General features: G+C 42.0%; 1 protein-coding gene across 1 annotated transcript; it reads left to right on the top strand.

The window, feature by feature from the left end:
• The first annotated feature begins 978 nt into the window (after nt 1–978).
• On the top strand, nt 979–12,070 carry LOC109209895 (ubiquinol oxidase 2, mitochondrial-like). The gene is made up of 2 exons (XM_019373253.1): nt 979–1,132; nt 11,880–12,070. Exons 1-2 carry the CDS (start codon nt 979–981, stop codon nt 12,068–12,070), a joined length of 345 nt encoding a protein of 114 aa, XP_019228798.1.
• The last annotated feature ends 892 nt before the right edge of the window (nt 12,071–12,962 follow it).

Below are 12,962 nucleotides of genomic sequence, written 5' to 3' on the forward strand. Positions count from 1 at the left end.
AATAGGGAGTTTTTCCAATTAAAGTGACATTAATTTGTAACGACCCGACCGGTCGTTTGGAACTCTAGCACGTCGTTCAACAGCTTGAGGCTATGAGCAGCTTCACTTCAGGCATTATGACTTGTACGCATGGTCGGAATTGAATTCCGGAAAGTTCGGAGTTGATTTGGAAAGAGAATTCTCATTTCGGAAGCTTTAAGTTGAAAGAATTGACTAAGATTGGGTTTTTGAGTAAACGACATCGGAATCAGGATTCGAAGGTTCCAGCAGGTTCGTATGATAATTACGGACTTGGGCATATATCCGGATCGGGTTTTGGAAGACCCGGGAACGTTTCGGCACCAATTGAGTTAGCATTTTGGAAAATTTTTATAAATTTGGGTTGAAGTGCATTTCCGTGTTATCAATGTCCGTTTGGGATTCCGAGTCTAGAAATAGCTCCGTATGGTGATTCCAGTATTGGGAGCGCGATCGGATATGAATTCGGAGGTCTGTAGGTCGTTTTGGAGTCATTTGGCTAAAGATAGAAATTGGAAGGTTTTCGAAAAGTTTAACCAGAAGTGGACTTTTTGATAACGGGGTCGGATTCCGAATCCGGAAGTTGGAATAGGTCCGTAATGTCGAATATGACTTGTGTGCAAAATTTGAGATCAATCGGACGTGATTTGATAGGTTTCGGCATCGAATGTAGAAGTTTGAAGTTCTAAAGTTCATAAAGTCCGAACTGGGGTGTGATTCGTGATTTCGGCGTTGTTTGATGTGATTTGAGGCCTCGAGCAGGTCCGCATTATGTTTTGGGACTGGTTGGCATGATTGGTTGGGGTCCCGAGGGCCTCGGGTGGATTCCGGGTGGTTAAAGGATCGAATTGGAATTTGGAGGAAGAGCTGAAGCTGCTGCCTGCTGGTGTAACCGCACCTGCGAGACTTGGGCCGTAGGTGCGGGGCCGCAGAAGCGACCTTTGTGTCGCAGGAGCGGAAATGGGCCGGCTAGGCTGGGACCGCAGGTACATGGAATTTGACCGCATCTACGCAAGCGCAGAAGCGAGATGGAGGACCGCAGAAGCGGTGATTGGCACAGGTGCGATGGAGGCTCCACAGATGCGGACTCGCAGAAGCGGCGAGGTGCCCCCAGGTGCGAAAGTTGCTGGGCAGAATTCATTAAATAGCGGGGTTTAGCCATTTTGCTCATTACTTCTCTATTTTGGGGGCAATTTTGGAGCTTCTTGAGAGGGGCTTCCACCTAGCAACTCGGAGGTAAGTTAATCCTACATATTATGAGTTAAATACATTGATTATGTGTAGATTTTAACATGGAAATTAGTGGAAAACTTGGGGTTTTGGTGGAAAGACCTAGAAAGTCTATTTTTGGATTTTGACCACGATTTTGGACATGAAATAGAGAGTAAATTATATATTTGAGTTCGTGAGGTTATGGATAAACTTTATCTTCGAAAAATTTCGGAATCCAGGACCGTCGCCCCGAGGGCATTTTTGTCAACTTTTCGATTGGAGGTTAGGAATTGTTATAAATTGGATTGTTATGAGTAATTGAATATATATTAGTGGAATTGCATAATTATTGACTAATTTTGGAGCGTTGTGCATCAATTTGAGTCTTCGGAAGGGCGTGGAATGCCGGTTATGGAACTTCGGAGCGAGGTGAGTCTCCTTTCTAACCTTGTAAGAGGGAATTGTTCCCATAGGTGAATTAATTGAATATGTGCTGCTAATTGTGGGGGCCACGTACGCACGAGGTGACGAGAGTCCGTGCGTAGCTACTATTATGCTTATGTCCGGTAGTCTAGGACCCAGAAGCATGCTTACTTGTAATAAATGCAACCTTGTTGACAAATTTAAAAATGCTTAAACATATCGAACGTGTAAATGAATTTCTAAAAGACTAGATATCATTTCCTGACATTTAAAAGAGAAACTTGCCTTTTCCTGAATAATTGCTCCTTGATGAATTATTGACTTGACTATTTGAATGTGTTTATCTATTATGGAACGGGCCGAACGCCTCGGTAGATTAAATAGATGCATCTATGGTTCTTGCCATTCGACCTCTGGTAGTGCACAATTTATATATTGTTGGATCGGGCCGTACGACCTCGGCATGATTTTCGCATGCCTGTATTGCTTGCCTTGAAATTTATTGAAGTTGATATTGTTCCTTCCTGGCTTGAGAATATATGTGTGTAAATGATGAAAAAAGGGAAATTTGGGAATTTTACATAAAAGAAAGAATTGTTTACTTGCTTCACTCTATTGAATTATAATCATGTCATATAAATCCTCGATTTGTCATATTATTAATGTACCGTCATTGGACCACTAGTAAGTGTCGAAGTCGACCTCTCATCTCTATTTCTTCAAGATTAGGCGGGATACTTACTGAGTACACGTTGTTTTCGTACTCATGCTACACTTGCTGTGTATTTTTGTTGCACATGCACATGTAACTCTAGCGGCCTAGTGGGCGTAGCAGCATGGTTGATACAGAGACTTAGGTGAGCTGCACTTCTCGGGACGACCCGCAGCCAGCAGAGTCTCCTTCAGAGGATTGTACTGTATTTTTACTTCTATCCTCCTTGTATCCCGGACAGTTACTGTATTTTATTTCATTCCCTAGTAAATGCTCATGCACTTGTGACACCGAGTTCTGAGATGTCTATGGGATTATTCAGTATTTTAAAATTGTTAAAGATATTAGTATTCATTCAGTGGAACTTATTATTTATTGTTTAAATGTATAAAAGAAGTGATTCCGGAAATATTTAAAACGAGGAATCTCTAGTTAAATAGTGTTGGCTTGCCTGACAGCGGTGTCCGGCGCAATCATGACCCTTAGTGGATTTTGGGTCATGACAACATGGTATCAGAGCTCTAGGTTCCTGTAGGTCTCACAAGTCATGAGCAAGTCTAGTAGAGTTTCGCGGATCGGTACGGAGACGTATGTACTTATCTTTGGAAGGCTGCAGGGATGTTAGGAGCACTTCCCTTCTTGATTTTCTCGTCGTGCGATTTGATTCCTTTGAGGCTTATGCCTTTATTTCCTTCCAATCGATCTTATGCGAAGCGAAGCGCTTATTATAAATCCGGAATTGAGAAATTTTAAAGGTACCACAGAGGTGGTGCGGGATGCTTCTCCCGACGTAGTTGATTTGACTATTGTCGTCGCCTTGTGGAAGGATATTTTGTCATCTGAGCTCATTAGCTGCACTTCTGAGAGCTCTGAGGCTAGGCACAAGTTGCCATGATGCTTATGAACGTTTGTCGCGCGCTATTGATATGATGGTAGGATGCTTGCCTACGTGTCGGGGCAGTAAATGACTCGAAGGGGGGTTTGCTCAGTGCATGATTTAGAGATTCGATATTTTATTCCCGACATGGGAAAGGCAATCGGGCTAAGGATGTTCAGACTTGGGTTGATGGAGTAACGAGGCTTGGTATTTGCAAGCGTGGTGGAATTTTCATCTGTGATGAGGTGTCGTTGTCCTTGTTGAATGTACTAAGTTTGCCGGTGTTAAGACCTTCTACAATGCGCCTTTGGGGCAGGATATTTTAAGATAGTATTGGAGAAACGGCTGTTAGATATTGCGGGGTGCGGTGGTTCAGGATTGAATGTGTATTTTTAATGATGACGGCTCGAGAAAGATGATCTTCGGAAAGGTTTAAAAGTTAGTAGCGGTCTATTGGTTCGAGTGCTACCGAGATAGATTTTGATCTAAGGCATCAGCTGAGCAGCAAAGGATGAGGAAGGATGTGTGGGAAGTGTCATGCGGTGGTTAAACTTCTAGAAGGCCAGGTGTAAGGAGCGGAAGTCGAATAGTTGCTTAAAGAAGAGGGTTTGGCCAAAGTAGGAGAGTGGCAGAGTAGCACGTGGGTTCAGTGGCGGAATAATTACGCCCTTGAGAAAAGTTAGGAGTGGTTTGGGAATTTTAGTGGACAGTGAATGAGTCTACGAGCTTAATTTGAAATGTTGGCTAGCATAACGGCGGGAGATTGATACGACGGAAAGGAGCTGCTTGATATGAAGAAGATACAACATAACTTTGAATTGGAAGACATTGTTGCCCATTTAGTTGATGTCCCTAAGGAGTGAACGGACTAGTACAAATGGTAAATGAGCAGGGCTCATGATGTGTTATGAATGACGTAGTGATTGTTCCTAGTGCAACGACGTTGGAAGATGTCGGCGTGTAATCTCCACATGTGGGTTATCTCCTATGAGCAGATCAGCGGTCGCGCGGTTGGCAATGCTTCGACGAAGGATTTCATTAACTATCCGGTAAGAGGTCTAATATGTGAATGTTGCTAGAGATTCAGAGTGTTCATGAAATGCTAAAGGAAGGATTTCGGGGAATCTGGTGGTTAATTACGCAAGGTCATGTCAATAAGAGAGAAAGAATCTTGTTGGATTCCAAAGTTGTGTAATGGTGGCTTCAAGCTAAGTGGGAGAGTCCCACTGCCTACGATTGGGTTGTATGATTATCTTCTTGTGAGGTTTCGGGTTATCGGCGTATTGGTAAGTTGTTTCGGCTATGGGAAAAGAACATAAGTGGCAATTTGAGCAAAGGAATTGAAGATTGTGTTCTATAAATGGCATCATCGATTCATGTTCGAACTTTAGGGAGACTCGGGAATTATGCTTCGCGTAGAAGTGAGTTGCAAGGAAAGTGATTCGGCCGGGTGCTTCTTTGAGAAGGTGGTCATGGGCTAGCGGAGCCTTGCAGATGATTATATTCGGGACCATGTCAGAGTGGATGACTCTCAATAACGGTCCTAGTGAATTCAAAGGTTAAAAATGCGGTGTCTAGGGATTTGAGCCCGCAATGTGTTTAGGAATCGGGCTTGTGTAGCAGCTTATGATAAGAGGCTCAGAATGTTCTATGATGTTTTGACTTGCAGTGTAGCATTGGGAGGAAAAAGGAGAAAGAGACTTCGGATTCATGGAAGAATTATCAGAATGGATGTACCAGTCGAGATGCGAATATGCGCACAAGGAAGGTATGAGGTGGTCCGTGGAATTTGAGACAGCATGGTCTCGTGCCACGAGGCCACTCGGGTTGAATGCACTATGTGTTGAACGAAGTTATTATTATTCTAAGGCAATTAAGGACAAATTGGAAGAGGTTGGATTGGTTAGCCATGGTTGAGTTGGCATACTGGTGGTAGTGATCAGTTCCTTCAGTGTGATTAAAGTTATGCAAGTGATTTGTGATGGTGCGTGTGCGGCTTGTCGGCCGCCGTAATTTATTATATTCGGAAGTATCCTAGTATCATGGCCTGCTATGTGTAGGCGGATCCCGGAAAGAGCTATGGTGGCTTAGGCCACTACTTGAAGAATTGCATCTTCTGCGGTTGCGAGAATTCACTCGTGTGTTGCTATGGTTCTCTTGGAATGAGTTAAGTAAAAAGTTTCCATGTGAGGAAGTGTTTACCATGTTAGTGGTTCAGGAGTGGTGATGAAATTCTTGTACTATCGCAGGTTGGCATGTTAGGTGCCATGAGTTGTGTGGAATTTGAAGGTGAGGAACGAGGTTGCGGTTTGGTGTTGACAAGGATGTCACGAGCTCGGATGCGCATGAAAGGGATTTGAATGTTTAGAGTAAGCTGGCATTGTCTTCAGCGTCACCTGGGATCAGAGTTTTGTGGAAGAGGCCTTGTATCCTGGTTATGGATTCTTGATCGCTTTTCAGCGTTAGAGCGGCCGGTGGTATGGATGTGCAGACTTGTTATCTGCTACAGAAGATCGTGGGAGCGTGTCCCACGGGAAGATTGTGGTGATATCATTAATCTGAGAACTTATGCCTGGAGGGCACTCGGTTTATTGGGTTGTGGACTGTGGAGGATTAGTTAAGTTATGATGGTTGTTCTTGTGTGTTATGGGAAAAAAAGGGGGGAGGGGGTTATTATGGACCCAGAAAAGATTATTGGCCTAGTTCGGTACGATTAGAATCGGCTTGAGGTCTATGGATGGATTTAAATATGATTATAGGCTCCATATCAGGCCGAACGTGCTCATTTCAGCATAGCTCTCCTTATGGAGGATTATTCGGACGTTGGATGTTATTTCTTTGTCGGCTATTTCATGTAATGCTATATTGTGCCGTGTGAGTTGCGAAACGGCTTGGTAAATTTCTTACGTGTTGAGGTTCCGCGTAGCGATGGTGTTATGTGAGCAGGATGGCTCTTTAGTTTCAGAACATATATCGCACCTCAGTTGTGCTTGAGTTTGTTAGCTTATGGCGCTATATGTCCCCTCAGGGACGGTATTATGCACTTAGCGTGCTTGTTTGCAATGAGCAATTTAGCTCGACGTGTATCTCCTTATGTGAGTTTTATGTGCGGAACGGGTTGCGCGCCGCAACAGCGTGATGATAATTGCAGTCCCTTATACACTATTCTGTGTGTTCTGTTTCCCATTTTCTGAGGAAAGTTCATGATATTTGCGTGATTTGAGTAGTCCCTTCCAGAGTTCATTTCCTTATGTATCACGTTCGAGTTGGTAGCTTATTGGCACGTTGTGGCATCATATGGGACTTTTGGCCATGTCAGGGGTGACTTGTTGCCTGAGCAGTTCGTACTGGGTGAGACAAGGTTATTAGATCTAGGATCCGTACAATCGGATTGTATGAAGTATATTAAAGAGCAAAGATCGTTATTTGGTTCAGAATGAGGTAATGTTATTGTCAGGAGTGTAGCCTCAATGATTTGTTGACCCGGTAGTTGGCTATGAATTTCTACGTGTCTCTTCCGTTGTGGCAGTATTGTAAGAGTTGGAACAAGACTTATATATATCATGAGGTGCATTGTGAGCATCAGATTCGGGCAATGTTGGTAATTATGATCAGAGAATGTTATTACGGTTCTGTGAATGATGTGGTGTATGGTGAGAATTCAGCAAAGGTATGCAGTCATGTTCTGGTACCTCGTGTAGTGATTGATACGCTGTTCATATGTTGGAAGCAGGTCTGGCGGAGAATTCCGGATATTGGAATTGGGTTCTGAGCTTATTTGTTTGAATAACAGAGAATATCTTCAGATTTGATCAAGTTATGTGCTCAACTGAACTGTGGTAGCACGGGTAGGTGCTCAAAGCATTAAACAGTGATTTCAGACAACTCCGGTGCAGTTCTCAGCACGTTCGAGGACGAACATATGTTTAAGTGGGAGAGAATGTAACGACCCGATCGGTTGTTTAGAGCTCTAGCGCGTCGTTCAGCAATTTGAGGTCATGAGCAGCTTCACTTCAGGCATTATGACTTGTACGCATGGTCGAAATTGAATTCCGGGAAGTTCGGAGTTGATTTGGAAAGAGAATTCTCATTTCGGAAGCTTTAAGTTGAAAGAATTGACTAAGATTGGGTTTTTGAGTAAACGACCTCAGAATCAGGATTTGAAGCTTCCAGCAGGTTCGTATGATGATTTTGGACTTGGGCGTATGTCCGGATCGGGTTTTGGAAGACCCGGGAATGTTTCGGCACCAATTGTGGAAGTTAGCATTTTGGAAGAATTTCATAAATTTAGGTTGAAGTGCATTTCCGTGTTATCAATATCCTTTTGGGATTCCGAGTCTGTAAATAGCTCCGTATGGTGATTCCGGTATTGGGAGCGCGATCGGAAGTGAATTCGGAGGTCTGTAGGTCGTTTTGTAGTCATTTGGCTAAAGATAGAAATTTGAAGGTTTTCGAGAAGTTTGATCGGAAGCGGACCTTTTGATAACGGGGTCGAATTCCGAATCCGGAAGTTGGAGTAGGTCCGTAATGTCGAATATGACTTGTGTGCAAAATTTGAGGTCAATCGGACGTGATTTTATAGGTTTCAGCATCGAATGTAGAAGTTTGAAGTTCTAAAGTTCATAAAGTTGGAACTGGGGTGTGATTCGTGATTTCGGCGTTGTTTAATGTGATTTGAGGCCTCGAGCAGGTCCGCATTATGTTTTGGGACTGGTTGGCATGATTGGTTGGGGTTCCGGAGGCCTCGGGTGGATTCCGGTTGGTTAACGGATCGAATTGGAATTTGGAGGAAGAGCTGAAGATGCTGTCTGCTGGTGTAACCGTACCTGCGAGACTTGGGCCGCAGGTGCGGAGCCGCAGAAGCGACCTTTGTGTCGCAGGAGCAGAAATGGGCCGGCTAGGCTGGGACCGCATGTGCGTGGAATTTGACCGCATCTGCGCAAGCGTAGAAGCGAGATGGAGGACCGCAGAAGTGGTGATTAGCGCAGGTGCGATGGAGGCTCCGCAGATGCGGACTCGCAGAAGCGGCAAGGTGTGCGCTGGTGCGAAAGTTGCTGGGCAGAATTCATTAAATAGCGGGGTTTGGCCATTTTGCTCATTTCTTCTCTATTTTGGGGGCGATTTTGGGGCTTCTTGAGAGGGGCTTCCACCTAGCAACTCGGAAGTAAGTTTATCCTACCTATTTTGAGTTATATACATTGATAATGTGTAGATTTTAACATGGAAATTAATGGAAAACTTGGGGTTTTGGTGGAAAGACCTAGAAAGTGTATTTTTGGATTTTGACCACGATTTTGGACATGAAATAGAGAGTAAATTATATATTTGAGTTCGTGAGGTTATGGGTAAACTTTATCTTCGAAAAATTTCGAAATCCGGGAACGTGGGCCCGAGGGCATTTTTGTCAACTTTTCAATCGGGATTACGAATTGTTATAAATTGGATTGTTATGAGTAATTGAATATATATTAATGGAATTGCATAATTATTGGCTAGTTTTGAAGCGTTGTGCATCAATTTGAGTTTTCGGAAGGGCGTGGAATGCCGGTTATGGAACTTCGGGGCGAGGTGAGTCTCCTTTCGAACCTTGTACGAGGGAATTGTCCCCATAGGTGAATTAATTGAATATGTGCTGCTAATTGTGAGGGCTAAGTACGCACGAGGTGACGAGAGTCCGTGCGTAGCTACTATTATGCTTATGTCCGGGTAGTCTAGGACCCAGAAACATGCTTACTAGTAATAAATGCAACCTTGTTGACAAATTTAAAAATGCTTAAGCATATCGAACGTGTAAATGAATTTCTAAAAGACTAGATATCATTTCCTAACTTTTAAAAGAGAAACTTGCCTTTTCCTGAATAATTGCTCCTTGATGAATTATTGACTTGACTATTTAAATGTGTTTATCTATTGTGGAACGGGCCGAACGCCTCGGTAGATTAAATAGATGTATCTATGGTTCGTGCCATTCGATTCTCTGGCAGTGCACAGTTTATATATTTTTGGATCGTGCCGTACGACCTCGCCATGATTTTCGCATGCTTGTATTGCTTGCCTTGAAATTTATTGAAGTTGATATTGTTCCTTCCCGGCTTGAGAATATATGTGTATAAATGATAAAAAAAGGGAAATTTGGGAATTTCACATAAAAGAAAGAATTGTTTACTTGCTTCATTCTATTGAATTATAATCATGTCATATAAATCCTCGATTTGTCATATTGTTAATGTATCATTATTGGACCACTAGTAAGTGTCAAAGTCGATCTCTCGTCTCTAGTTCTTCAAGATTAGGCAGGATACTTACTGAGTACATGTTGTTTTCGTACTCATGCTACACTTGCTGTGCATTTTTGTTGCACAGGCACATGTATCTCTAGCGGCCTGGTGGGCGTAGCAACATGGTTGATACAGAGACTTAGGTGAGCTGCACTTCCCGGGACGACCCACAGTCAGCAGAGTCTCCTTCAGAGGATTGTACTGTATTATTACTTCTGTCCACCTTGTATCCCGGACAGTTACTGTATTTTATTTCATTCCCTAGTAAATGCTCATGTACTTGTGACACCGGGTTCTGGGATGTCTGTGAGATTATTCTGTATTTTGAAATTGTTAAAGATATTAGTATTCATTCAGTGGAACTTATTATTTATTGTTTAAATGTATAAAAGAAGTGATTCCGGAAATATTTAAAACGAGGAATCTCTAGTTAAATAGTGTTGGCTTGTCTGACAGTGGTGTCCAGCGCCATCACGACCCTTAATGGATTTTGGGTCGTGAGATAATCGAAATGTGATTATTTATTTATTTCAGAGTCGCCACTTGGAATAATTTATGGTGTCCCAAGTCGCCGGTTTATTTTTAATCCCAAATAAAGGAAATTGACTCTTATTTATGGTCCGCGAACACAGAAGACCGGGTAAGGAATTCTGTTAACCTGGGAGAAGGTGTTAGGCATTCCCGGATTCCGTGGTTTTAGCACGGTCGCTTTAATCATATCTGGCTTAATTAAATATCTAATTACACATTTTAGAACCTATGTACATTTTACCTTTTACCGCTTTTAATTACTTGCTTATTTGTGATTATGAAATTATCTTGAAACAAATCACGCGTACGTGTATTCGTTTTGTTTTGTGTGTTAAGAATCATGTCACGCATACGTATACACAATTAATAGCACTTTATTATTATTATTAAGGTTGTTTCAACAAAGTTGCGCGAACGCATACCTTGGTTTTAATTTTGAAAATCGTAATTATGTCACGCGAACGTATTACCAATCACGATAATAAAGTAAATGCGCGCCTAAAAGCATTTCTAACGATGTGAATCATCTAAGAATTATTTATGGAAGGAATGTGGGAGGGCTTGTCTTGAATTAGACATGCTAAATCACAAGATTATGTGTACATTTACAGAAAAGAAAAACTATTTAATATCTATGTATTTATTGTTACCACTGGAGGGTTTGTCTTGAATTAGACATGCTAAATCACAAGATCATAGTAACAGGAATCAATTAGCTTGAGAAAAAAACAAGCAATTTGCAGTCAAATAGCCCAAGAGTATCCGTGAAAATTCACTATAGAATATCAAGAACGGGACAGTATACGCGTATATAGAAGCTCATTCCAAGTGTCAGGCAATCCCGGGAGGCACCAATGTATACAATCACAAGGTTTTGGGATTAGACTAAGCTCTCACATTTATTCAAGATTTAAAAACTAAGATTACAACTTATCAGAAGAAAACAAATATTGAGTTTAACTAAATAATTGTAAAGAAAGATGGAGAATGAACCTCAACTGAAACAACGAAAAAACCTCGTTTGAACCTCACGCAGAGGATGTTCGGAGACCTCGACTCAACTCTTGTCGCTGCCGGAAAAGGGTCTGCCAAATCTGAAAGTTTCCGGCCAAACTCTAGCGGGAAGGGTTGATCTCTCTAACCAGTGGAGTCTGCCGAAGATAGGAGAGAGGGGACGATGGGAATTTTTTGTGGGGGGTTGGGGGAGGGGGTGGGGGTAGAGGGGGGTCCTGCTAGGTTAGAGATTAACGGTGGTAGCTGCTAGGTGGAGGGAAATGTCAGTTCTCTATTGGGGGTGGTCTGCTACTGCTCGTTGCTCTCCAAGATTGAGAGAGGCCATCCAGTCCCAAAAGAGTCTGCCGTTGAAGGTTTTTCTCTATCCAGGTGGGGTGCTGGCCCTTTTTTTTAAGAATGAGGAGATGTAGGGTCTTTAGGGTTTTTGGGGTGGGGAGTTAATGTAGAAATTGTACGGAGAGACCTATTTGGTCGCCCCCGTTTAAGTTATACTCATATTTTTAAAATTCTTTAACCTATACCCTAATTTTTACAACTTCAGACGCCTTCTCTTCTTCCTCCTGACTTATGCGCTCCTTTTTTCCTCCTCTTCTATTCCTCTTCTTCTTTTCTCTTTCTTTTTTTCTCTCTCAAACACATGGAACTCGCATTACATGGAACATAAGCATTCTGAAGATGATTTCTCTTAGTACAGCAAAATGCATTTCTAATGGCATCCACGAAGCTAAAGCTTGTTCAAGTTCAATTTGAATCTGTTTTTGCTTTTATATTTCCCTGTCTAAATGTCTGCAAATCACTGAGGCGATTCGATCAGAGTGGAGGATGGATCAAAGCACTGTTAGTCATGAGAGGATGCATCTCATGACTTTCATGGAAGTAGCCAAGCCTAATTGGTACGTCCCTGCTATTGCCATTGATTCCTACACTGAGTTCCTCAAGGAATTGGACAAGGGTAATATTGAGAACGTCCGTGCTCCTGCTATTGCCATTGATTTCAAGGCTTAAGTTATATTTTAAAGCCATCTAACTTCAAAGAAAGACAGAATAGAACTTCAGCTCTAAGAATGCTGAAGTTCAGCAATATAAACAAAAACTTCAGCTCCTAGAATGTTGAAGCTCAGCAAATATAAACAAAAACTTCAGCTCCTAGAATGCTGAAGTTCAGCAAATATAAAACAAAACTTCAGCTCCTAGAATGCTGAAGTTCAGCAATTACAAAACAAAAACTTCAGCCAAAACATGTTGTAGTTTTATTGAACTGAAGTTTGTCATTGCACTATGAACTGAAGTTTGTGTGATTGCCTTTGCAAGTCAGGTCAAACTTCAGGCAAAAATGTCTGAAGTTTTGCTTTGATCAAACTTCAGACATAAATTTTTGCCACTTCAAGCCCGTATGTCTGTAGTTACCCAAAAAAGTCGGTACGCTTGCAATTTTTTTGTGCAAAGCAGGTATAAGTTAAAAGGTGACCCAAAAACTAGGTATAGATGCAAATGCCCCGGAATTAATTGTGGCCCTTGGATAAGTTTGAGTGAATGGCTAAGATTAAAAATAGGAATTGGGTTGTGATAGAATATAAGGGTCTACCAAACTCTATAGAGAACGAAGTTCTCTATCAGGTCCAATAGTACACACACACACACACACACACACAAAAGTAATTAAATGGCAAGAGGAAATTTACGTGGAAAATTCCCAGCTCAACGAGATTAAAAACCATGACCTACCCATGTAGGATTTCAACTTTACTACTGAGCAACTTTTAGATTACAACCTATACAACCTAGGAATTAAACTCTTAGTCCCTCACTAACTTGTAACACACCTGTTACAAGCTACTTTGCAATAACTCTATTACAAAGACTTTGAAACTTGACTAACTCTAGCCAAGACTTAAAC

The sequence above is a fragment of the Nicotiana attenuata genome, unplaced genomic scaffold, assembly GCF_001879085.1.
Source record: "Nicotiana attenuata strain UT unplaced genomic scaffold, NIATTr2, whole genome shotgun sequence".
Classification (NCBI taxonomy): domain Eukaryota; kingdom Viridiplantae; phylum Streptophyta; class Magnoliopsida; order Solanales; family Solanaceae; genus Nicotiana; species Nicotiana attenuata.